Source organism: Ochotona curzoniae, unplaced genomic scaffold (assembly GCF_017591425.1).
Source record: "Ochotona curzoniae isolate NIBS_2020 unplaced genomic scaffold, NIBS_Ocur_1.0 contig_291, whole genome shotgun sequence".
NCBI classification, from domain to species: Eukaryota; Metazoa; Chordata; class Mammalia; order Lagomorpha; family Ochotonidae; genus Ochotona; species Ochotona curzoniae.
The window spans coordinates 17,437,734-17,462,409 of record NW_024465649.1 but is presented as its reverse complement, the minus strand read 5'-3'; the positions used below and the strand labels follow the sequence as shown (position 1 = coordinate 17,462,409).

General features: G+C 37.4%; 1 protein-coding gene across 1 annotated transcript in view; it reads right to left on the bottom strand.

Moving 5' to 3' along the window:
- LOC121155326 (selection and upkeep of intraepithelial T-cells protein 1-like) overlaps positions 1-7,933 on the bottom strand; it is a 174,715-nt gene extending 166,782 nt beyond the window's left edge. Inside the window, exons 1-2 of the mRNA XM_040978620.1 lie at positions 7,855-7,933; positions 1,938-2,285 (exon numbers count right to left, since the gene is read on the bottom strand). Coding sequence (XP_040834554.1) covers positions 1,938-2,285; positions 7,855-7,930 — 424 coding nt within the window. The 5' untranslated portion in view covers positions 7,931-7,933. The remainder of the gene's footprint in view (positions 1-1,937; positions 2,286-7,854) is intronic.
- Positions 7,934-24,676: the final 16,743 nt, after the last annotated feature.

The window sequence follows — 24,676 nt, the reverse complement described above, 5'->3', positions numbered from 1 at the left end:
ATTTGTATGATTTTTGCATACATCATTTTTTATTTTGTGTCATTTATACAAAATAATAATTTTGTCACCATGTTCAAAATAGAGTGTATGTAACTTTAGAGAAAAATAAGTTTCAGGATATTTTTCAAACTTGATGCTTATCTAATGTGTGAATCAAACAAAAATTAAAAGAGATTTAAGACTAACCCTAAAACAGATTTTTCCAATAAAATTTCCTGTAATGATGCAAGTTTTCTATAATTTTACTACCTAATACAGTAACTACTTGCCACTGTGAACTACTTCACATGTGACTTAAAAACTGTTTAATTTTGTTTAACTTCAATTAATTTAAGTACGTACAATCTAGATAACCAAATGTGGCTAGCAAATATCATGCTGTATACTTCAGCTCTAGATTATAGAGTTGCATATCATAAAATATTCAAAAAAGATATTAACTGTTATTGGGCCTGGAACTCTACACTTTGTTTTTGTAATTGAGAAGTATATTAGTCTGCATTAAGTACACTGTCTTCCATGTCTTTGTTTTTTTAAATATTTGACAGAAGATGTGATTTCCTTAAATGCATGTGAATGTTATGGAGTGCAGCCAGTGATTGCTCCTTCATCTCTCCTTGTTTACTCTTCCCCCCATGTCTGAATTTGGCCAGTATGTTGGATGCAGATGAGTGCAGCTAGTCTCTTTAGCTGCAAGTCCAGTTTCTGTTCCTGCCCATCCCAATGAGCACGAATTAACTCCTTAACTCACAGCATTCAGGTATTCACTCCTGCCCACCTGTGACACCTATCAACTGAGAGGAGATGGTATTGCACTGTTGTGTAACCACACCCCTCACAAGCCCCTTTAAAAGGCCCGTGAAGTGGGGGCTCACTATCTCTTTCTGGTCAGGTGTTTCTGTTACTCTGGCACCGCAACTCTTGGCTAATCCAGGACAGGTAATCCCCTGAGCATGGTCCCTGTATACCGCTTTGATTGGACTTGTGATCTGTTATTTTAGTATGTTCTGCTATCACCAAGCTTGGTTAATAAAGACTCTTTAATAAAACCTTAGACATGTCTGGTGTGATCTCACTCATACCCCATAATAGTGCACACACACACACACACACACACACACACACATCAAATCTGGACATTTGGACTCTCATTATTATAGATGAAAGCTTTTTGAAAAAAAGACTTGAGAAAATTAATCTAGAATGTGTAGCCAATGCATTGAGTCATAGCAAAATGAGAGCAAGAATTATCATTAATTAATGAGACTTTTGTAAAAATTCAGCTAAGTTTCAAGCCAAATTTTGCTACAATGCTGACAGAAATAGTTGAAAGGATAATAACAAATTCTTGAAATATTCTGATCCTATAGAAATTTAACAACACATGTAGACATATGAAACAGTCTATTGGAGTGGTGCTATGGTGTAGCAGGCTAAATCGCTTCTTGAGATACCCAGATCCTGTATCCCAATGATGGTTTAAATCCTGGCTGCTTAGCTTGTGATTCACCTGACTCTGATGTACCTGGAAAATCAGCTGAAGATGGCCCCAGAACTCAGGTTCCTCCCACCAAGGTGGGAGGTTGGGATGGAGTTCCTGACTTTGGCCTGGCCCCGAACTGGTTGTTGCAGCTATTTGGGGCATTAACCAGTGAGGTCTCTTTCTTTCTCAATCTCTTTCCTTTCCTCCCTCCATGTTCTGTCTTTTAAACAAAACAAATCCATCTTTTAAGAAAAACAGTCTATAAATAAAGTTGACGTTTGCACACATATAATTTTCATCCTTGGTACTCTACTAAAAGTTCAAAACACCAGATTGATTCATTTGAACTTGCTGATTAAGCTATGGAATCAGAGTAGGGAGAAACATGGGAATTTTCCTGACACCATCCTCGGATAGATTAGAAAAGTGCAGACCTCAGAGGCTCCATCCTTACCTATGACATTTACTTGTATTATGGCTTCTTCATAGAAATCACCATCTTTGAAGAAGCAGTGGTATTTGCCGTCGTCATCAGCACTGACATTAAAGATTCTGAGGGTGACTTTACCTTCTCCAATGGCGTCTTTCACAAGCTCTGTTCTCTCCACATACCTGGAGACAGTTTCTGCATGTAGGTCTCTACCATTGTTATATAGGTACACAGGTTGGTTGTAGCGGTTCCGGAACCAGCGGATCTCCATGTGTTGCGCATTCTGTGGTGGGGACAACTGACAACTGAGCTCAACTTCTGCACCCAACTGAACCAAGACTGGCTTCTCCAAGCCATTTACTGTGAACTCTTCTGTAGAGGGAGATTGTAATTAAAAGATAGGAATACAACTCAGGGCACATCTTTGATTTCATCCATTACACCACACACACACACACACACACATAGCTTATTGAAGGTAACGTTTGAGTCTTCATTAGAGATATGTTAACTTTGCCTTTGGCTTGAATGGTAATTCATCAAATTGTTTCCCTTAAGAAACTAAAAATACATTTCTTTTACCACTAAATAATTTGTTTCTCTTAAGAGAACTACCAGATTGCTAGTTGTTTCTTGTTTTATTCTGTTAATTCATGCATAAGCAGTTTTACTCAGACTGTCTTTTTGCTTTTTCTAAGTTTATTATTTTGTGGTTATGAGTTGCTTTTATTTTAACTTATTGAACTTATGTAAATTGAGTAATGTCATATAGTTCACAGTTCAGATTTATGTGCACACACTCCCCATCTTACTCCTCCTGTCCATATCCCACACCTACTCTCATCCTTCTTTATTTCTTTTTAAAATTTTTACAATTCCATAATTCCAGTTTAATTTTTAAGCTTCTAATAGATTCACTGTAATTCATAGGTATCACTCTCAGAGATTGCTTTTGAGATTTGCTGAACTTTAATGAGAGTAGGAATTTATGCGTTTTTCTGGCTGAGTCTCATAGGGTGTCTTGAATCAGGTAATTCATATATTTCTCAATTCCTAAAAATTCTCAGACATTGAGCACTTAATTTTATATATCTTATTTTATATATTTTTAACTACTGGAGTCCTGTGCTTAGCATATAGACCCTCAATTCTCTTGAGTCTTACCAAGACTTCTTCATGCATTACTATATCGTCCTTTAAATGTCTCCAGATTAGATTAAGATGTTGTATGTTTTGTTTTCCCCTTTTGGTGTAACAGATGTTCTTTCAGATCAGAGATTCAGAAACTCTCTCTGTTGGTATTTTGTCCTTGAATGGGATACAGTAAGATACTAGGTGATATTTAAGGCTTTCTCAGTTTTGTCCCTGATTCTGCTCATTGAGAAGAAGATGAAAAATTGGTTGATGCTCAAGTATTCTCTACTGACTTATGTGATGATGATCCTTATCACCCCCAACCCTTTCTGATACAGGTCACTTGGGAAAGACTACTAAATTCACATTTTCTCACACCTACAAACCAAGGAGACTTAAGTAACAAGGTGTGATTAAGCACTTTGGATTTATGCTATTAAATATTATTTTGTACATGGAAAGGAATACCACTTGGTGTATAAATTATTCCTATTTTATTGTGAATCTATATAATTAATTCCTGAAAATAATTTCATATATTTGAGAATTAATGATGCTTTCAATTTTATTGTCTTAAAATATATTGCTGCAGGTCTGGTGTGATAGTGTAGCGGTTAAGATCTTTGCCTTGAATGTGCTGGGATCCCATATGGGCGCTTGTTATAACTCCGGCAGCTCCACTTCCCATCCAGCTCCCTGCTGTGGCCTGGGAAAGCAGTCGAGGACGGCCCAAAGCCTTGGGATCCTGCACCTGCCTGGGAGACCTGGAAGAGATTCCTGGCTCCTGGCTTTGGATCAGTGCAGCACCGGTCATTGCATCCAGTTGGGGAGTGAATCATCGGACGGAAGATCTTCCTCTCTCTTTCCTCCTCTCTGTACATTTGCCTTTCTAATAAAAATAAATAAATCTTTAATATATATATGTGTGTTACTGCAATTACATAGTTGAAAACACTAATTATTTGGAGATGTTTTAAATTCTTATATAAAAGTTAAAATAATCACAAGTAAAATAACTGTAGTGTAATTATTACATTTGTCCAGCGATTATACTCCTAGGTATAATGCAAATGACTTGGAAACTACAGCTACATAAAATCTTGCCCAGAGTGTCAGCATCATGGTATAATATATTGGAATCATTGCCAGTCTCAGCTATTTCACTTCTGATCCTATTGTCACCAGGAGTTGGATGGCCTGAGGAAAGCAGCAGAAGACTGCCCAAGTAGTTGGGCCCCTGCATCCTCGTGAGAGACCTGTAAAAACTCCTTAACCTGGGCTTCAGACAGGCAAGCTCTGGCTGTTGCGGCCGTTTGGGAGTGAACCAGTAAATGGAAGAACTCTGTATCTCATTTTAATCTCCCTCTCTCTCTCTTTCAGTGCACTCTGTCTTTAAAACAAACACAAATCTTGCCCCCAAATGTTTACAATATCTTTATATTTCTCTAAGAGAAAGTCAGTGGGTAAAATTGTGGTCTCTACATATAGTGTACCATTTCATCATTAAGAAATGAGCTAGTGAAGCTATGAAAGGAAGCCTAACGCATACTACTTAGTGCTTAACATATATTATATGGAAAAACTTTGGTGCCTATTACTAAGTGAATTGAGTCAGTTTTGGAAACTGATTCCAATGATTTGACAAAAGGCAAAGGCAAGACTATACAATTACAAGAGTAGAGCTCATCTGGGATTTTACTTATTTTGTTTTAGACTTATTTACTTTTTTTTTATTGGAAAGGTGGATATACAGAGAGGAGCAGAGAGGAGAGACAGAGAGGAAGATCTTCCGTCCCATGATTCACTCCCCAAGTGCGCACTATGGCCGATGCTATGCCGATCTGAAGCCAGGAGCCTCTTCCGGGTCTCCCACACAGGTGCAGGGTCCCAAAGCTTTGGGCTGTCCTCGACTGCCCTCCCGGGCCACAGGCAGGGAGCTGGAAGGGAAGCGGGGCTGCCGGGATTAGAACCGGCGCCCATATGGGATCCCGGGCGTGCAAGGCGAGGACCTTAACCACTTGCGCCACCGCACCGAGCCCGACTTATTTACTTTTATTGAAAAGGTGGATATACAGAGGTGGATCAGAGTGGGGCAGTCAGGACACCAACTGGAGCCCACATGGAATGTTGGCACTTTCAGGTGGAGAATTAACCAGTAGCGTCATTGTGCTGGCCCTAGAGTCCATCAGGGTTTAAGTGGGAGAGAAACATGAACACGAACAGATGATACACATAGATCTTTTTAGGATGATGAAATTCTCTGTATATCACTGATACTGGATTCCTTTCATCATGGATTTCAGTGGATGATCAAGGAAAAAGAGGAGCACAAGGCGGCAGTATCATACCACACACTTCTGGTTGGACCACACTGAGGGATGCTGAGGGAGGCAGTCACCACTGCAGGAGACCTGGCAGAGATGAGCGGGGCCATCACCCAGAAGGGGAGGAGAATGGAGAAACTCCCCAGGTGGGAGAGCAGTGGAACAGGTAATTCAGGGAAGCAGTTGTGTAAGGTTTTTATCAAAAAAACAAACATCAATTTTCAGAGTCAATTTACATGATGCTTGAGTTAACTAAGCTAAATTGATGTTTCTTAGGAAGCTTGAGAAGGTGGATGATGGCTTCCGTCCAGCGAACATAGCCTGTAGCTGGAGACGAGCTCAGAGAACTCTCATCAAGCATGATGGGCTTTGTAGAGCCACACCTGGCAGATATCAGGTTCACTTTTACAGAGTTTGCAAGGCAGACAGGCATTCAATGGCTAAAACTGCCTGTTTGAGAAATGGTTACCACAATTAGAATTTAAAAATTTGAGGTTTATGTGGTGGGCTTTTGAATTAATGTGTCTCAACTTTATAACAGTATTAGGCTAACATACAAGAGGCCTTCTGTGATTCATTTATGTAACAATTTGATAAAACTTAGAGAATTGTATAGCTGAACAAATGAACCCTAGTGTAAACTTTAATTCTGCTTAATACTAATTTGTGAATCTAGGTCCATCAATTGTAATAAGTGTGACAGAATAGGAAAATGCACTAACAGAGGGAACTGCAGGTATGGGTTGCAAATTGGAAAATAAGAGTGAAGTTAAATAGGAACTCTGAAGAGTTTCTACATAATTTTTAGCAAACTTAAAACTCCTCTAGGAAATGAAGTCCATTACAATTTTGTAACTCGGGAAAAAGGAGAACAAAACAAATGGAGCTTGGGGGAAATTTTGTAATCCATTAAATATAAAGTCAAAGCTCAAAATATTCTACACATCAAATATATTATGAGCAAAATCATTGAACTATAAGCTGGTGAGAATTATGTGGAATAGGGATTAACAGTTAAGATTTTGATAACCCACATTTAAGTACCTGTGTTCCATACTTGACTTTAGATGTGACACTAACTTAACTCCAGTGTATGTGATGGAAGCAGCAGAAATGGCTTACGTGATTGAAAGGCCAGGATTGCACTCCCGGATTCTTCTCTGCCCTTCCCATGCATATGGGGAGTGAACTAGCCAATGAGAGCTCCTTTTCTCCCTTGCTTTCTTTGTGTTTCTCAAATAAATAAATATGTATATTTTAAACTATTAAAATATATTCATAAAATTGGTAAATCAAAAAGTGAATTCCTAATATTGGAGTGTATATCAAGAGTATAAAACTGAATTTAACATTATTTTTGTATAGTTATAATTGTCTTCATTGAATTATATCCTAGATATAATAAAATACCTTTTTCCCTCATTTTATGATCCTGGTCATGAATCCCATATTATGTCATACTAGTATGTCTACTTTCAAGGAAAATAATATGTATGTGTGTATATGATAATTTTACATGAAATGAACACTACAAGCTGTTAAAATACATATAAATAACTATTATAAAAAGAGTTCTTACAAAGCAGCAAAGGAAAGACTAACAATTCAAGGAATGTAAAGAGTTAGGACCTTGGTAGTTCATAGAAAACATAATTTTGAAAAGATACTCGACCTTAATCATTCATTAAAAAAGTAAAATATAATGATACAAAATTATGTTTTTCTTCTGTTATGTTTGGAAAAGAGAAAAAACTTTGAATCCTCTATAATCCAATCTACAAACTCAGATATAATGTTTGTAGAAGTGTACCTTGTTAACCAATTCAGGTAATGTTTCCAATAACATAATAAAACCTCCTACGAACAATTGCATTTACAGTGATATTCCCTACATCCATATCTACAAGTATGATTAAATCATACTTGTAGTAAATCAAAGTAATTAATCAAAGTAATATTACTTTGAATAATTGAAAATTTGATGCTATCTATATATGCTCAGCGGTAATTTCTACCATTTATGCTCAAACTTTGGAGATTTAAAAAATGTTGAGAATGTTCCATGCATCTTCAAAATATCCACTTTAAAACATTTTTTTGCATAGCTCCACTTACACATGTAAATTTTCATCAACAATCATGACTCCACCAATTTGGAAGCTGCTCCATTTTCTTAGCTTCTACAACACTGATAGCAGAACCTGGATTCCAAGATGGATTTGGTTGGTAATTCATGTCTTCTCAGATAAATAATGAGCTTTCAAGGCCAAACATTAGGTCTCCTTCATTTGTTTTTCCTCTGCTACATGTTAAAGAAAACTTGCTAATTGGAAATAGTTCTTTGTTTGAAAGTTGGACCCTATAGTACTCACCCTAATTATAGACTGTGCATCAAACCTTAAGAACAATGGTCAAAAGAGCTTGCCTTTTTTTTTGCACAGTTGTTATTGTGAAGGTTTATAAGGCTGGTGAGAGATTCATACCTGAAGTTAGTGTTACCATCTCAAGAAGGCACATCACAAACAAGTATCTGGAAAGAGATAGTCCTGTGGTTCCCATTTTACCTGTGGTAAGAAAAGGGGAAAGCTCAGAAAGAGTGGAAATTGGAGTGTGGTATTATTAGAAATAAAATATTTCCATATCTTTCTACAACAATAAATTCTCAGAGTTGTCAGAAAAAATGTAAGAATCCAAGTTAGATTTTATGTCAGATAAACAATGACTGCTACTTTATATAAGCATTTTCCCAGTAGCATGCAGCCTCCTATAAGTTTTATTTGCGGAGTCTTGACATCCTGCCTTAAGGATGTTAAATACAGCGACCAAGTCCATCCAGAGGCTGCTTTTCAGTAACAGGATTGCTTCCTGCAATGGGAGATTGCTGCTTATCTTTCAATTTTGTGAAATTCATCAGGTAACCAGCTTCTTCAGAGAAGGTGGTGGCAGGTCTAGCAAACAGGTGTTCATCTCTGAACCTTTGACCACTTAAGCAGCTGTCACATTAAGTTATATAAAAAAGTTTAAAGAGGGAGACAGCCTACTGGTAGAATGAAAGAAGTGGTTGTTTTAGAGAGAAATATGACTCAGTTTTCTATGAGAGAAGTCATATTCAGAGATAGGGATGTGGATGCACACTGCACACGAAGACAGAAGGTGAAAACAAGCTTGTCTTTATGAACTAAAATGTGGAGAGGCTTTTTGTCTGTTCTAGGATAGTTTGTTTTTTTTTCACATTTTATTATTATTGCTATCATTTTACGATACAGTTCCATATTCCCTATCCCCTCCCCAATTCCCTCCCCCCCCCCCAGTTCCTTTATATCATTACTAACATATAGCTCTTCATACTCAGTCATATGTTTATCATTGTGGGCATGGACAATGGCAGAGAGTCCAGAATCCTATTGTCAAAATATAATATAGTCCATCTTTGTCTGGAAACAGAGATGCATACCACACTGCATCGTCACATCTGGTTGTTAGTCTCCATTACATAACTACTGCACATTCCCTTAAATGAAAAGTCATGATACAAAATCAACAATAGAAAGAAAAATAGAAATTTACAATGCCATGAAGTTAAATGACATGTTACTAGATATGACAGTCTCCATTACACAACTACTATACCTTCCCTTAAATGAAGAGCCACAAAACAAAATCAACTTCCGGGAGAAAAAAGAAATTAACAACACCAAGAAGTTAAACAACATGCTATTAAATGTCCAACGTGTACCTGAAGAAGTGAAAATCAAGAGCCTTCTTGAAGAAAATGATGCCACTGTATGATCTACGAGTCGTTGAATGATTTAATCAGAAGAAAGTGTTTTGAGGAGATGAAACCAACAGAAAACAACAAAACCCATGTGATATAGTTTCTGCTGATCTTTGTTGGAGTGTGTTTCCTCCAGACAATAAATAGATGGGTTTTGTTTTTTAATCCAGCCTACTAATCTATGATGTTTGATTGAGCTTAAGCAATTTACATTTAGAATTAAATATACATAGGTGGTACTTTGGTCCTGTCATTTTAGGAATGGGTTGTTCATTGATTTAGTCTTCTGTTGTCATTTTACTGGGATGTTCTTCCCGTTCGCCTTTGGTTTTGGTAGGTGCTATTCCTCTTCTCTGTCAAGAGAACATCTTGAAGTATCATTTGTAGAGCAGGTTTGGAAGAGGCAAATTCTTTTAGCTTTTCTTTACTCTGGAAGAATTTTATTTCATTTTCCAAGATGAAAGAAAGCATTGCAGGGTATTCTTAGACTTAATAGCTGTTCTATATTAAATGCTTAGTATAGTACTACTGTAAGTACTATACTGTATGGTACTATACAATACAACTCTTCTATAGATTTTAGTAACTATATAATATTTATCTCTCATCATTTCAGTTTTGCTGAAATTTACTAGAATTTAAAAGAGATAGAAAGTAAAGGTTTTGATCACCAAATCCTCATCCTGGAACTACTGCTTAACAGTCATGTGACCCGTGGAATAGTTCTGCATCTCAGTTTAGCCTCTGCATTGTAGGTATAGGCAAAGGTGAAATTGCAGAATGTCAAATTGCAACTGTTACCAAAGGATTATACCACTGTGATAATATGGGGGGAAATGGTGGGAAGGTAGAAGGAGGAGGGAGAAAGGAGAGGGGATTGGAGGAATCCCTATGCCTACAGAACTCTCTTGGAAAATAATAATAATAAAGGAAAAATAAAAAGCAATTACAAAGTATAAAAAAGCCAAGGAAAAGCACCTGAGCTTTATATATGTCAAGCTTTGGGTTTCTTCATTTGCTCTGTTGTGTTTTGCACACATACCTTATTTTACAATTGTTAAGCACATGAAGAGATTACCAAGGGAAGCAGAAAAGCACAGGTAAAAGGATTATCACCATTAGAGTTTTGAGTTTAAGGATTAAATTTGAGTTGGCCTGGTGGTGCTGCAGACTAAACTTTGGCCCACAGAGTTGCTATACCATATGTGTGCTGGTTCAAGTCCCAGTTACTCTACTTCAAATCTGGCTCCCTGCTCATGGCCTGGTTTCTTACTGGCCAAAGTCTGTCCATTGAGTTAATTTTGGAGTGAACCAAATCGTATAAGTGTCTTTCCAATATAAAAACAACAAATCTTTAAAAATAATTAAATCTCTGTTCTCTTAAAACACTCATGGGGATCTCGCAATATGCTAAATACACTTACTGCCTGCTCTTTTAGATCATTCCTCTCCACCATGCTTTATTTTGCAGAAAGCGGAACCTACTGGCCACAGTAATCAACCTCCTTCCTTCTGGTTTCTGGACAAGTTTAACCAGAATAACAACAATAAGGAAGAGAATCACAATAAACAAGAGATCACATGAATGAAAGAATGAAATAGCTCTCTTCTTGCTGTATTTCTGTGATGACCTGTAAATCCAATCAAAAGTCGTAGTCTTCATTTTCATAAAAGTCTCTCTCTGTAGGTACTTTGGTCCTCAGGCTTTCGCCACTTCCGAGACTCAGTCCCCTTTATTATAGTGCCAGGATGCTGCATACACCTGTCCACATGTTTGTAAACCATCTGTTTATGGAATACATTTATGAGTATGACTATGTTGTTTGCCAGATCCCAGTGGGATGCATGAACTGATGCTGAAAATGACTCCTAGAAAGAGATCATTGAAGCGTGTTCCTAAAATTAGATTTCCCAGTATTTGGGAAGAGTTTGGCTGTCACCTCTGAAGAGTATATTCTGGAGTTGATGCTCACATATGTCACAGAGGTGGTACTAGGTGTTTAGGGATAGATGCTTCACCATTATTAGATATGCCATCTCTCTGTTAACATTTTCCCTGTGCAACCAGCCATACATATAGATACTATCTTTTCCATAAAATATTCTATCATCCAGCTCTTCAGACTAACATGATATTTGCATTTCTGTGCCTTGCTTCTTGAGAAAACAAATACTTCACAAATGTATTTTAAAGTTGATCATACACTTCTCACGATGAGATATTTCTCTTTGCTTTTGTTTTACTCAATAATTTTATTACAGAAGATGAGTCATGCTCACAAAAATATTATGCAATAGCCTCATTACCGTGGGGCTAGAATAGCATTTGTAGGAGTAACGTTTCATTTACTCGTTATCAAACTCTACTTCAGAGATTGAGCCTGACATTGGTTAAGATACAATGCTACAGAGTGAGTTTCAACAGACTCGTAAGAGAAAAGTGAGGAACGTTTCCCTTGGAGATGGCTTAGACATCTCAGTTCATCTCATCCCATCTTTCTGAACTCCCATATCCCACCAATCTTCAAGTACAGATCTGATAAGATCAGAAATATGGGATGGGACTCCTCCAAGGAGGCACAGATGGGAAAAGGGTTGGAGGAAGTGAAAAACAACCATAAAGAGAGAACCATGTCCCCATATCTTCTAAATTCCCCCACTTACTTGAGCCTGCTGATTCCAAGTCAGCTTGCCAAAGTCTCCTGCAGCCTGAGTTTCAGGCAGTCACTTGAATTTCCAGCAGCTTTCCTGTAGATCAGGCAAAATGTATTGGAATCAGATGAGGAACAGGCAAATAACACACCGTTCTGCTGCTGCCACACTCTGGGTATCTGATTCTGCCAGTTGAAACTTATGTAGTTACCAAGGGAAATTCCCAGAAGACAGGCTGCTTCAACTTGCTGGTAGGAGTCTTCGAATACCTTCAGTGATCACACCTGGTATTACTCAAGTGCTGGCATGATTAGCTCACACTGAGAAGCAGCCAAACATAACCTGAATTGTGCATTATATGCAACTAGGTCAGAATATTTTGAATGCTGTAGCTTTACTTAGGAAAAAAAGAAGAAAGGCCTGGAAATATAAATAAACATTCAGATTCAGCAGTTAAGGAAGATTTCAGAAAGCTGGTGATGGCTCACAGGAGGCTTGAAACAAAATTGAAAGCTAGCCCACAGAAGGAGCAGAGCAGGCTTCCCAAGCAGAGGCAGAAAGTCGATCTGAGAAGACATAAGACAACATGATGAACTCGGACGACTACAAGCAGCTTGCTGTGGCTTTAGTGGGAGAACACAAGAGGGAATGCTGAGAAATTTGTTATGGAGAGAAAAAGAAAATTATGAAGAATACAATTTTGAGAAATGTTTACACAAACTTAAGTCTTACGAAACAGACATAAGATTGCATATTTATATGATACAGATAATATCAATCTATATTTCAAAAAGTTAATGGAAAATGCATATTCTGCAAAAACAATTCATGAATTTCAAAAGCTTTTTGAGGAAAAATTAACTTTTTTTTTTTTTTGAGAAACAGTGAAACAGAGAGAGGGAGAGAGTGTGCACACATGATCCCATCCGCTTCCCAAATGCATGCTAGGTGAAACTTAGAGCTGCAAACTCAACCCAGGATTTTGTGTGCATGTCAAGAAGCCACCACTTGATTCATCAACTGTGACCTCCAGGATGCACGTTGGCAGGAAGCTGGAATGAAACTCTGCGTCTCTGCCTGTAAATATACATTTTCAGTAAAAATAAATAAGTATTTCTAAAAATAAGGAGAAACAGGTAGGCTAATGAAGTAACTTAGATAAGGATGTGACTAATTCTGTAGTTAAAATTATCAAAGAACTGATTCCTAGATTTTATATCCTGTTCTTAAAAGTGGCTTTGGCATCTGTATTAGAAATCTTCTATTTCTTGTGATTGATAATATGTAGAAAGACCACCATTAAGTACCCTTTACTGATTGCTTCCTGTATAGTTCTTCATGTACAAAGCAGAAATTGTTTGGGGGGATTTTCTACTTAAGTGACTAGAACCAGGACTAAGGCTTTTCAGACACCAGTTAAATAATTTGTTTGAGTATCTGGACTCTGACACAAGGAAAACAAACAAACAAACAATCAGATAATACCTGAGGAATGGCATACTTGAGCAATCCAGGGTTGCCCCTGCTACTTTCCTGCTGACCATGGCTCCAAGATAGTTTCAAAAGGAATCCCAAACCCTAAACCTCTTTTCTGGAGTTCCTGGATCTAGCATCCTCTTCTTTGAATAAAGCCTTCATTGAACCTGTAGTCTAAGAATGGGTTGAAGCTGATGTGATGGAATCCAAGTGACAGAGCCAAGCATTTGTGGCACAGAACGTGTGACGCAGCAGGGTTAAGGTTGTGATGCATAAACAGCATCATTACCCCATTTTCTTTCAAAAACAAGATTATCTATCAATTTTTACTTATTTGAAGAGTGCAGCAACACCCAGAGAGAGAGAGAGAGAGAAAGAGAGAGAGAAAGGGGGAGAGAAAGAGGCAGAGAAAAAGAGAGAGAGAACTATTCCACCTGCTGGTTTACCCTCGTGAATACCTGTAATGACTATGCCTGGATCAGGCCAAAGCCAGGATCCTCCAGCTCCATTCAGCTGTCCCAAGTGGGAGACATAAGTCCAAGAATTTGAGCCTTTTTCTGCCTCTCTGGATACTCATTAACAATAAGCTGAGCCAGAAGCAAAGGTGTACATGCCAAAAGGGGACTTAAAGTGCTGCATTTTCTGCCTCCAGTGCCCCATGTTTTGTAACTAAAATGTGTATGTAGTGATATGACTTGAGACAATATCTAGAAGTTTGTTATTAAATGAGTAATGAATACAGAGTAATTTCTGGAATAAATAACCCTTATTAAATCTTTAATATAAGTTTCTTTTACTTTGGAATAGATATGCTATAAAACTCTGTCTGTGTTTAACCTGTTTTATCTTGCATTTTTTAATACATTTTTATATTAGATTTCCCATAGCATACACAAGTGAGTTTCATCTGGAAAGTATTTCAGATCTACTTTTCAATGGGGAATGTCACCCAGATTGAAAGCTATCTTGTGCAATTAATGGAAGTTTCTTTCTTGATCTTAAAAGTACATTTTTAACAATTATGTGTCATGTGAACGTGGAACTTTCTATTTTTGAGTATATTAAATACATAAGACCTCAGAACTTTTCACTAGGCCTATCTCATATAAAAGCCATCATTGCATGAAGTTTCTATCAGCTTCGAATTATCAACCTGTAACTTGTACTTTAATTCTCTGCAAAAGTTTGGGAGTCAAATATTCAAACAATAGAGTAAAATTATTAACGTAATGATAATAATAAGCCTTCAAACACCAAGGATTGATTTTAGCTTAAAAAGGATTAAGTTCAAAGTCAATAATATAAGTACAGTGACAGAATGCATAAAAATAGGTTCTAACTTGAAGGAGATACACTTTCGATTTAGGAATATGCTGAAAGTAAATGAATGGGAAAAGTTATTCTACTCAAAAAGTGATTTGAAAAGTGTATGGATAACTACATATTAGACAATATAGACTTTGAGTTATTAACCATAACAAGAGTTTATAATATACAAATCAAATACAGTGCTTTAGATGTCAACTAATGCAGATGGCATGATTCTCTACTTAGAAGAACTGGAAGACTCATTCAAGAGACTACTATAACTCCTAAGAGACTTTGGCAGGGTAGCAGGATACAGAATGAATGAACACAAATTGATGGCACTAGTGTACCATGGCTGAGAAGGAAATTGTAAATGCATTCTCCTTATCAATAGTGCAGAGGAATGTTAAATACCTAGGAATTAAGCTAACTAAATATGTGGAAGAGGAAAATCATGAAAGATTAAAAAAATAAAAGAAACAGAAGAAGATATTGAAAATGGAGAAACTTACCATGTTCCTGGATTGGTAGAATCAACATCATCAAAATGTTTATATTACCAAAAGCAACACACAAATTCAACATATCCTGAATCAGAATCTCAACAATCTTCTTCTCTGAAACAGCAAAGATACAAAAGTTCATCTGGAAACACAAGAGACCACTAATAACAAAAGCTATACTTAAGAATAAAAATCAAGCTTGAGAAATCACAATTCTAGACCTTAACACATACTACAGAGCAGTGGTCATCAAAACAATCTAGTACTGGTACAGAAACAGAGAAGAAGATCAATGGAACTGAATAGAAACACCAGAAGGGAGCCCATACATGTATAACCAGTTAATCGTTAACAAGAAAACTGAAAAAAGGCCTGGTCTATTCAACAAATGCTGTTGGGACAACTGGATAGCAGCTTGCAGAATTAAGAAGAAAGACCCACAATTGTCACATTATACAAAACTCAGCTCTAAATAGTTCAAGGACTTTAATATATATCCAGAAACCATCAGACTATTAAAATAAAAGTAGGCCGCTCTCTCCAAGTTATAAGAATAGGAAAAGACTTCTTAGAAAAGATGCCAAATGCACAAAGACAAAATAAACAAATGGGACTACATCAAACTAAAAAGCTTCTGTACTGTAAAAGAAATAATTAACCAAGTGAAGAAACAACCAATGAAATGGGAGAAAATCTTTGCACACTACAAAATTGATAGGGGGATGAATCAAAATGGTGGAAAGGGGTAAGGACATGTTTAAACAGACAGAGAAACATTTGCCAATGTGAAGCAGAGGGTACATTCTGGATATAGGAGATGACAGAACAAGAGCAGAGGGGTACCTGGAGACTGACAGACACATGGAAGTAGCAGACACAATGGTGTGGCATTGAAATGGCTGATACCCCAGCAATAATCAGCGAACAGGAATCTGAAATGCACCAGCAGCTGGAACTCCACCAGCAACAAGGTGAGAAGGGATGTTCACTGGAAGCTCAGGAGAATACAAAGAACTGCTTGTCCTGCTGGTCTGTTTGATTTGACCAGGAACAGAGAGAGAGTAGTAGGTCCCAGATGGGTGCCGTGGATACAGGGTGAATTTCACAGCCCAGTTCACCCACTAGAGCCAAACCTGGTGCCATTTTGTTTAAGTAGGCAAAGACTATGGGACAGACTGCACATCCACTGAGCTGGGAGTGAACTCATTTCTGGCTCAGTGAACTGCAAAAATATGGCATCCTACAGGTTCCACCCAAGATATGTCTTGAGTAGTCCTTAGACATGACGGACAGTGGATCAAGCACTCTAGTAGTGGCACATCAGGTACCGTTATGTATGATGTGGCAAAGGTTTTAAGACTGCAGGGACAACTGTGAGCTGTGTATGTGCTAAACTGGGAGCAAAATAACTGAGCTCAGCGCATTGCACCAGTTCTACAGGGAAAATAATACAAACTTTGACATTGTATTGGTCAAAATAGGTCTCTGTGGCCCTCAGACCAACAGGTTCAGGAAAGATCAGTACCACCAACAACCTAGCTGTATAGGGACACCAGGTGTCTCCCTAATCGTGGTACCTGCTCCAACCAGAAGTGGGAGAAAGTTTGTACAGAAAATGGTGTAGCCTCAGCATGGTATCACAGGAGATGGAGAGTGATGAGCCAGGAGCTACAGCTACAGAGACCATGGTGGAAATATAACATAGGAACCCAAACCTGGAACTCACTGGAGAGAGTAGCACAAGTGACTGAAAACGAACAGCCATGTGCCAACTGCAATAAGTAAAATTGGACTGTAGATCTGTGGGTAACACAGCTTAGAAACCTGCCCCAATGATAAGAATCTGCTAACCAGAAGTACAATGATGAAGAAAAAAGAAGAGGCAGAGACACAATGAATATTATTGAAGACTCCCTATAAAGGAGCAAAACCCTATGCCAACCTCAGGGTTAACTGAGAAAGACATTGAGAAAGTAGGGAGTACAGAATTCAAAACACTTGTTATAAAACTTCTTATCAACAATGAGAAGCAGGAGTTTAAGGAATTTAAGGAATATGTCATACTGGAAATGAATCAAATGAAAGCTGATATATCAGAAATGAAGAATACAGTGGAACAAATTAAAAGTACAGTGGAGAGTCTCCAAAATAGAATGAAGAAGGCGAAAGAAAGAATCTCAGAATTAGAAGATATTTTCTGTCACCAGGGAAAACAAACAAAAAGCTGGAAGCAGAGCTGGTACAGGCCAAAAAAGTGTTCAAGAATTGAAAGACACTATTAAAAGGACAAATTTAAGAGTTATGTGAGTTTCAGAAGGTACAGAAAGGGAAGCTGGGATTAAAGGTGTATTCAATGAAATAATAAAGGAAAATTTCCCTAATCTAGAGAAAGAGTTAGGAAACAACATCAGGGGCACAGAACTCCCAACAGGCTTGACCAAAAGCAATCTTCACCACGGCATATGATAATCAAGCTCTCTTCAATTGAACATAAAGAAAATATTCTTAAATGTGCATGTGAAATAAATCAATTGACATATAAGGAAATGCCATCATACATACTTTCACCTTTGAAAAGGAAATAACATTCTTCCACAACAAAAAAAGTTAAAAAAAAATAGTTGAAACAATATGCCTCTTCCAAACCTGCCCTATAAATGATACTTCAAGATGTTCTCTTGACAGAATAGGAATAGCACGCACCAAAACCAAAGGCAAATGTGAAGAACATCCCAGTAAAAAAACAACAGGGACTAAACCAATGAACAACCATTGCTAAAATGATAGGACCAAATTACTACCCATTCCTATTAAACCTGAATGTAAATGGCTTAAACTCATCAATAAAATGTCTTAGATTAGTAGACTGGATTAAAATAACAAAGCCCATATATTTGCTGCCTACAAGAGACATATCTCACTAACAAAGATCAGCAGAAACTATCTCATGGATTTTGTTGATTTTTTTTTTGTTTCATCTCTGGAAAACTCTTTCTCATTAAATTTTTCACTGAATCATAGATCATGCAGTAGTATCATTTTCTTCAAGAAGGTTCTTGATTTTTTTTTTTCTTCAGTGACACATTAGTCATTCAGTAGCATGTAATTTAACTTCATGGTGTTGTAAATTTTTCCTGTTGCTGATTTTGTACTATGGCTTTTCATTTAACAAGATGTATAGTAACTGTGTAATGGAGACTATTATATCTAGATGTGAGGATATGATGCATATTATATGCATTATATATTATATTTGGTATACACCATTCCAAAGGTGGACTCCTAATGAAACTGTCGACTCTATCTTGACAATAGGATGCTGGACTCTCTGCCATTGTCCATGACTACAATGATGAAATTATGACAGTTTATGAAGTTTATGAGGAGGGATGGGGTTGAGAAAGGGGTAAGGAAAATTCCAGGGCCTATGGAACTGTATCACAAAATGATAATAATAAAATGAGTAAAATTAAAAAAAATACTTGACTTAGGGCCCGGCGCAAAGGCGCAAGTAGTTAAGGTCCTCGCCTTGCACGCCCGGGATCCCATATGGGCGCCGGTTCTATCCCGGCAGCCCCACTTCCCTTCCAGCTCCCTGCCTGTGGCCCAGGAAAGCAGTCAAGGATGGCCCAAAGCTTTGGGACCCTGCACCCACGTGGGAGACCTGGAAGAGGCTCCTGGCTTCGGATAGGCATAGCATCGGGTGTTGCGCTGACTTGGGGAGTGAATCATGGGACGGAAGATCCTCCTCTCTGTATATCCGCCTTTCCAATAAAATAATAAAAAAAATAAATCTTTAAAAAAATAAACTTGACGGGGAACTAATATCCAGGATTTACAAAGAGCTTCAGAAATCCAGGGACAGTAAAAAGGAAAAAAAAAAAAGCTCTGTGAAAAAAATGGGCAAAGGAAACAGACATTTTTCAAAAGAGCAGATTCAAATAGGTAATATATGTATGAAAAGATGTTCAGCCTCCCTAGCTATCAGGGAGTTACAAATTAAAATCACATTGAGGGTCCACTTAACTCCAGTGAGGTTGGCCTACATTCAGATTTGTACTAACGCCTGCTGGAACAGATGTGGAAAGAAAGATACCCCCCGTCATTGCTGATGGGAGTTCAGGCTAGTATGAACTAGCCTGTGAAAATCAGTATGGAGAGTGCTTGGGGGTTTGTAAATAAAATTATCATATCACCCAGCTCTCCTGCTCCTAGGAATATAGCCAAAGGAAATTAAAACTGCATATGAGAAGGGGATCTATCATCCTATATTTACAACAGCACAATCTACAATAGCAAACACATGAAAACAACCCAGATTCCTGTGTAAAGAGGGGTGGCTAAAGAAACTGTGGTACATAGACTCCATGGGAATATTACTCAGCCATTAAAAAAGATTGAAATTATGACATTCACAACTAGAGAACATTATGCTCAGTGAAATAAGCAAATCCCAAAACAACAAATACCATATGTTCTCTCTGATATAAGGCAGGCTTCATGCAAATTCTGAGATCAATAACCCTTTTTATACGTTTTCACTGAATCTTATGGGTTTTGACGTTTTTGTTTTTATTTCAGTTCTTCCAAAGCATTTCTTTTCTCTTACATATTCATCACTGGTTCTTGGATCGCACTTTGACGTCATTTTACCCAAGATGCTTTTGTGTTTTCTTTTTCATTTCTTCACCCATTATTGGTTTTTCAGTGGTGCGTTTTCAACTCCATGGTCCTATAAATGTTTTGTTTTAACATCATGCCTGTTGTTGACTTTGCTTCGTGTCTTCTCATTTAAGGGAGTGCATAGTGACAGCATAATAGAGACTATTATATTCAAGTACAAAGATACAAATCGGTATACATCTCTGCTTCCAAATCAAAGATGGATTCCCAATGAAACTATTGGACATATCTAGACAGTGGTATGCTGGTCTTTTGACATTGTCTGTACCAATGTCAGGGTACACTTAATAACAGACTGATGGACTCACGACTGCTTACGAAGGGCTGTTATCGTAACAATATGGGGAAAATCAGTTGGGGTTGGAAATTTGTGGAAGGGGAAGGGAAATCCCAGACCCTATGGAATTTTACTATACAATTCAAAATTTTTAAAAAAAGAAAAATTAAGGCCAGCTAATACGTGCACCTGACATCAAGTCATACAAATATATGGACAAGTTGACACATGTGAATATAGAAATAAATAGAAAATGATTTATTCTATGGTTCAACAGTATATCATTTGCAGTAATGGACAAATTATTCAAAAACAGAATCAATAAGATAACAAGTTTTATATTTGAACCCACTAGAAAAACAAAAACAAACTGAGTATTAGGAAAGAAAAAAGTAGGAGCAATAGAAAAATATCAATAATGAAAAAGTTGCTTCTTTGGAAATATTTATGAAATTTTAAAATTGAAATTAGTTCTAAGGATATATGATATTCTATTTATGTACCAGTATTAGTTTTGAAAAAGGAAAATCAAGAAAACAATGTTATTCATAATGCCACTCCAAAAAGTTAAGTATAAAATTATTTGAAAAGTCAAATAAATCGACAATAAAATTATAAAACAAGAATAAAATGGATTATGGAGGAAACATAAAATGTATATATTTCATGTTCACAGATTCGAAAGATTAATACTGTTTAAATGTCTGTACTGACTAATGTGATCTACAGATTCAATTTAATCAATCTACCAATAGCATTCTTCACAGAATTTAAAAAAGTTCTAAAAATCCAGGAATAACCAAAGTGATCTTGAGAAAAATAAAAACAAAAACAAATAGCAGAAACCGGGATGCATGACAGTACCTGACTTACAAACAGCATGTATTGTTATACAACACAACACCAGGTCAATGAAACTGAACAGATAATCCATAAATAGTTCAAATATACAGTGTGAACTGATTTTTGTAAAAATATTTACTTATTATTTTTATTGGAAAGGCAGAATTACAGAGAGAAGGAGAAAGAAAGAGACTCTCCATTTTCTGGTGTGTTCCCCACATGGCTACCTTTGATAACTGGAACTGAGCTGATCTGGAGCCAGGAGCCTTCTCCATGTCTCCTATGTGGGTGTAGGGTCTTAAGGCTTTGGACCATTCTTCACTGCTTTCCAAGACCACAGGCAGAGAGCTGAACAGGAAGTGGAGCAGCCTTGACACGAACTCGCATCCATATGGGATCTGGCACTACAGGCAAAGTCTTAGCCTGTAAAACCATCATGTCAGCTATGGGAACTGATTTTTGACAAAACTTTTAAGAACGTAGTTTGCTTCTTCACTATTGTAGATTATGCTACTGTAAATATAGGATTACAGATCGCTGTCTCGCACTTAAGCAGCAAAATGATGGATTTATGATTGTTTTTGCAGAACCTTACTTCTGTATTAATATAGGGAAAATAAGTGAGGGGAGGGGAAGCAAGAAGGAATGAATAAGAAATGCATGAGCCTAAGGAACTGTGTCACAAAAAATAAAAACTAAAGTTTTTTTTTTTTTAAAGATCATAGTTTTTAGAAAGGTAGCATTCTTTTCAACAAACAGTGCTGGCAAAACAAGATACATACAATGTAAAATATGAAGTTAGATCTTTACCTCTTGCCAAATATGGAAATCCACTTCTGATGGATCGAAAACCTAAACAAGACCTAAAACTATGCGATTAATTGAAACAAATATAGGGGAAGTCCACTAAGACATTGATGCAGACAGCAGTCGTTTGGACATGACCACAAAAATCACAGGCAAGTGGAGTAAGACTAGGCAGGGGTCATAATTGACCTGCAAAGGAAATGGTCAACACAGTGAAGAAGATACATCTGACAGAACTGAAGAACTTATCCGTGTGCACTGACTATGACAAAGGATTAATCTTCAGAATGCATATGATATTATAAAAGCTCAAGGACAAAAAAATCAGGCAAAAATGGGCTAAGTACCTGAATATATATTTCACAAACACACAAAAATACAAGTGGAAGAAGATGTATGAAACAGGTTTCAAAATCACTAAGCATTGTTGGAAATAAAAATCAAAACCACAAGGAGGTAACACCTGACCTCTGTTAGAAAGGCCAAGAAATAATTAACAACTTTCGTATACTGCATGTGGCATTGTAAATTAGCACATCTGCAATGGAAACCAGGTGGGTACTCCTTGGCAAAAACAGAACCACCAAACAAAGAAGCTAAAGCAGAATTGCCATATATCCAGCAATCCCTCCTCTAGGGCTGTATACCAAGGCATTTGAAATGATTATGCAGAAAAACACCTGCTCTGACATGCTTGCTGCAACACCATTCACAATAGCCAACCCAAGGAGTTTGCCATCATCAATGGATGAGTAAAGACAAGGTGATAGACACACAAAACAGGGCATTGTTCAGCCATCAAAAGAGTGAAAATCTGTTCTTTACAGCAAAATGTAGGGAACTGGAAGACATCATATTAAATGAAATAAGACATACTATATAGAGAAAATACTAATACTCTTTCTCTACGTGGAAGCTAAAATATTTGACCTGAACACAAAATAGAGGATCCTGGAGACTGGGAGAGGTTAGGTGAGACAGAAGGAGTTGGGTTAATCAAAGGAATGAATTCCTAGATTGCACAACATAGTGGTGGTGATTCATCTGTTAATATGGTTTATGAGTGAACAAAAGAAGCATTAAGGCTCCAATCACAAGTAATGTCAAGGATGGGGAAATGTTGACTACCCTATTTTTATGTTTATTTTTCATGATATGGTTCCATAGACTAAAGAATTTTGCTTTCTACCCTCCCCAATTGCCCTCCCCCAACTGTTTTCCCTTATACTATTAAAATTGAATATTCCTTCAGCAACAGTTACAGGTCCAGAAATCTTCTATTTAAGTGTTTCATTACATTGCTAAAATTGTATTTAATATCTTTGTTGGGAGTCCATCTTTTATTCAGGAGTAGAGATGCATAAGGCACTGTATCAACACTTCTCAGTATGATAATCTCCCTTATACAGTTCTCTAGATGAATATATACATTATATATATATGAATGTTACATATATTCATATATATATATTCATTTATGTATCTATTGACCTTATATTTTGTATGAAGGTTGCCTTACATTAGGGGGAACATAAAGTATTTGTCCTTTGGGGATTGGCTTATTTTACTAAGCATAGTGTTCTCTAGTTTAAATTATTTTGTTTTAAATAGTAGTACAATTTTATTCTTTTTAATGGCTGAGTAGCATTCCATAGAGTAGATGCACCAGTTTCTTTTTCTATTCCGCTTTCGATGGGCATCTTGGCTGCATCCATGTCTTTGCTCTTTTAGATTATGCTGCTACAAATGTAACATTACAAGTCACTTTCTCATATGCAGATTTCATTCCCCTTGGATATATTCCCAGGAGTGGGACAGCTGGGTCATACAGGATATTAGTTTTTAGGTCACTTAGCACTCTCCATGCTAACTTCCAAGTGGTTATATTAGCCTGCATTCCCACCAACAGTGAAGTAGGATATTTTCTTCCCCATATCCGCACCAGCAGGATTTGTTCATAGAGTTCTGAATGTAGACCAGTCTTGAGAGAGGAGTTAGTGGGTAGTAGGCAGTTAGGGCATTCTGGGTCCCCGAGTAAAAGAGAATTTCCACACCATGTCTTGGACGCACCAGAACACGTCTCTTCCAAGGGACAAGGACGACAAGGACGCTATTAGCTTATCAATGCCCCACCTGAAGTATTATCGGCCATTACCTTGGCCATTGTGGGAGGGTCTCAGGCTGATAAGTGATGCATATCTGCCCAAGGCCTGGAATGTCCCATATCCTGCACCTCCCTGATCTTTTGCCCCAAAACCGAACACCTGGGGACCACCTGGGGACAGGGAAATTCCTTTAAAAGATCCCAACACTCCCCATGCACGGGTTCTTTCTATCTCAAAGCCCCCTCCCGTCACTAGGACGGGAGTCTTCTCTTCTCAACTTTCCTAATAAATCTTGCGTTAAAACTAAACTGTGTCCGCATGAAAATTCTTCTTTCCTGCGAGACAAGAATTTGAGGTTGCTGCCATACTCGGAGTCAAAATTCCTGCAACAGTCTCACTGGGGTTAGGTGGAATCTCAGTGAAATTTTATTTGTATTTCCCTAGTAACTATGGATCCTGATGATTTTTCATATGCCTATTAGCCATCTGAATTTTTTTTTATTAGAAAATGCCAGCTCATTTCCTTCACCTTTTCTTCACAGGGATGTTTGCTCTACTGCTGTTGAGTTTCTGAAGCTCTTTATAAATCCCTTATCTGTTGTGTCGTGTGCAAAGATTTTCTCCCATTCTGTTGGTTGCTTCTTCTCTTTGTTGATTATTTTCATTGCTATACAGTAGTTACTTACTTTGATGTAGTCATATTTGCTTATTTTGGCTTTAATTGCCTGTGCTCTTGGTGACTTCTATTTTGTTCCCTTTTAAAAAATTATTTTCTAATAAGTTCCTTAGGCTTTGGGATTTTCCTTACCTTTTTCCTCAAATCCCCTCCCCTCGCCTGATTTCCTTTACAGTATTAAATAGTCCATTTCTTCATAC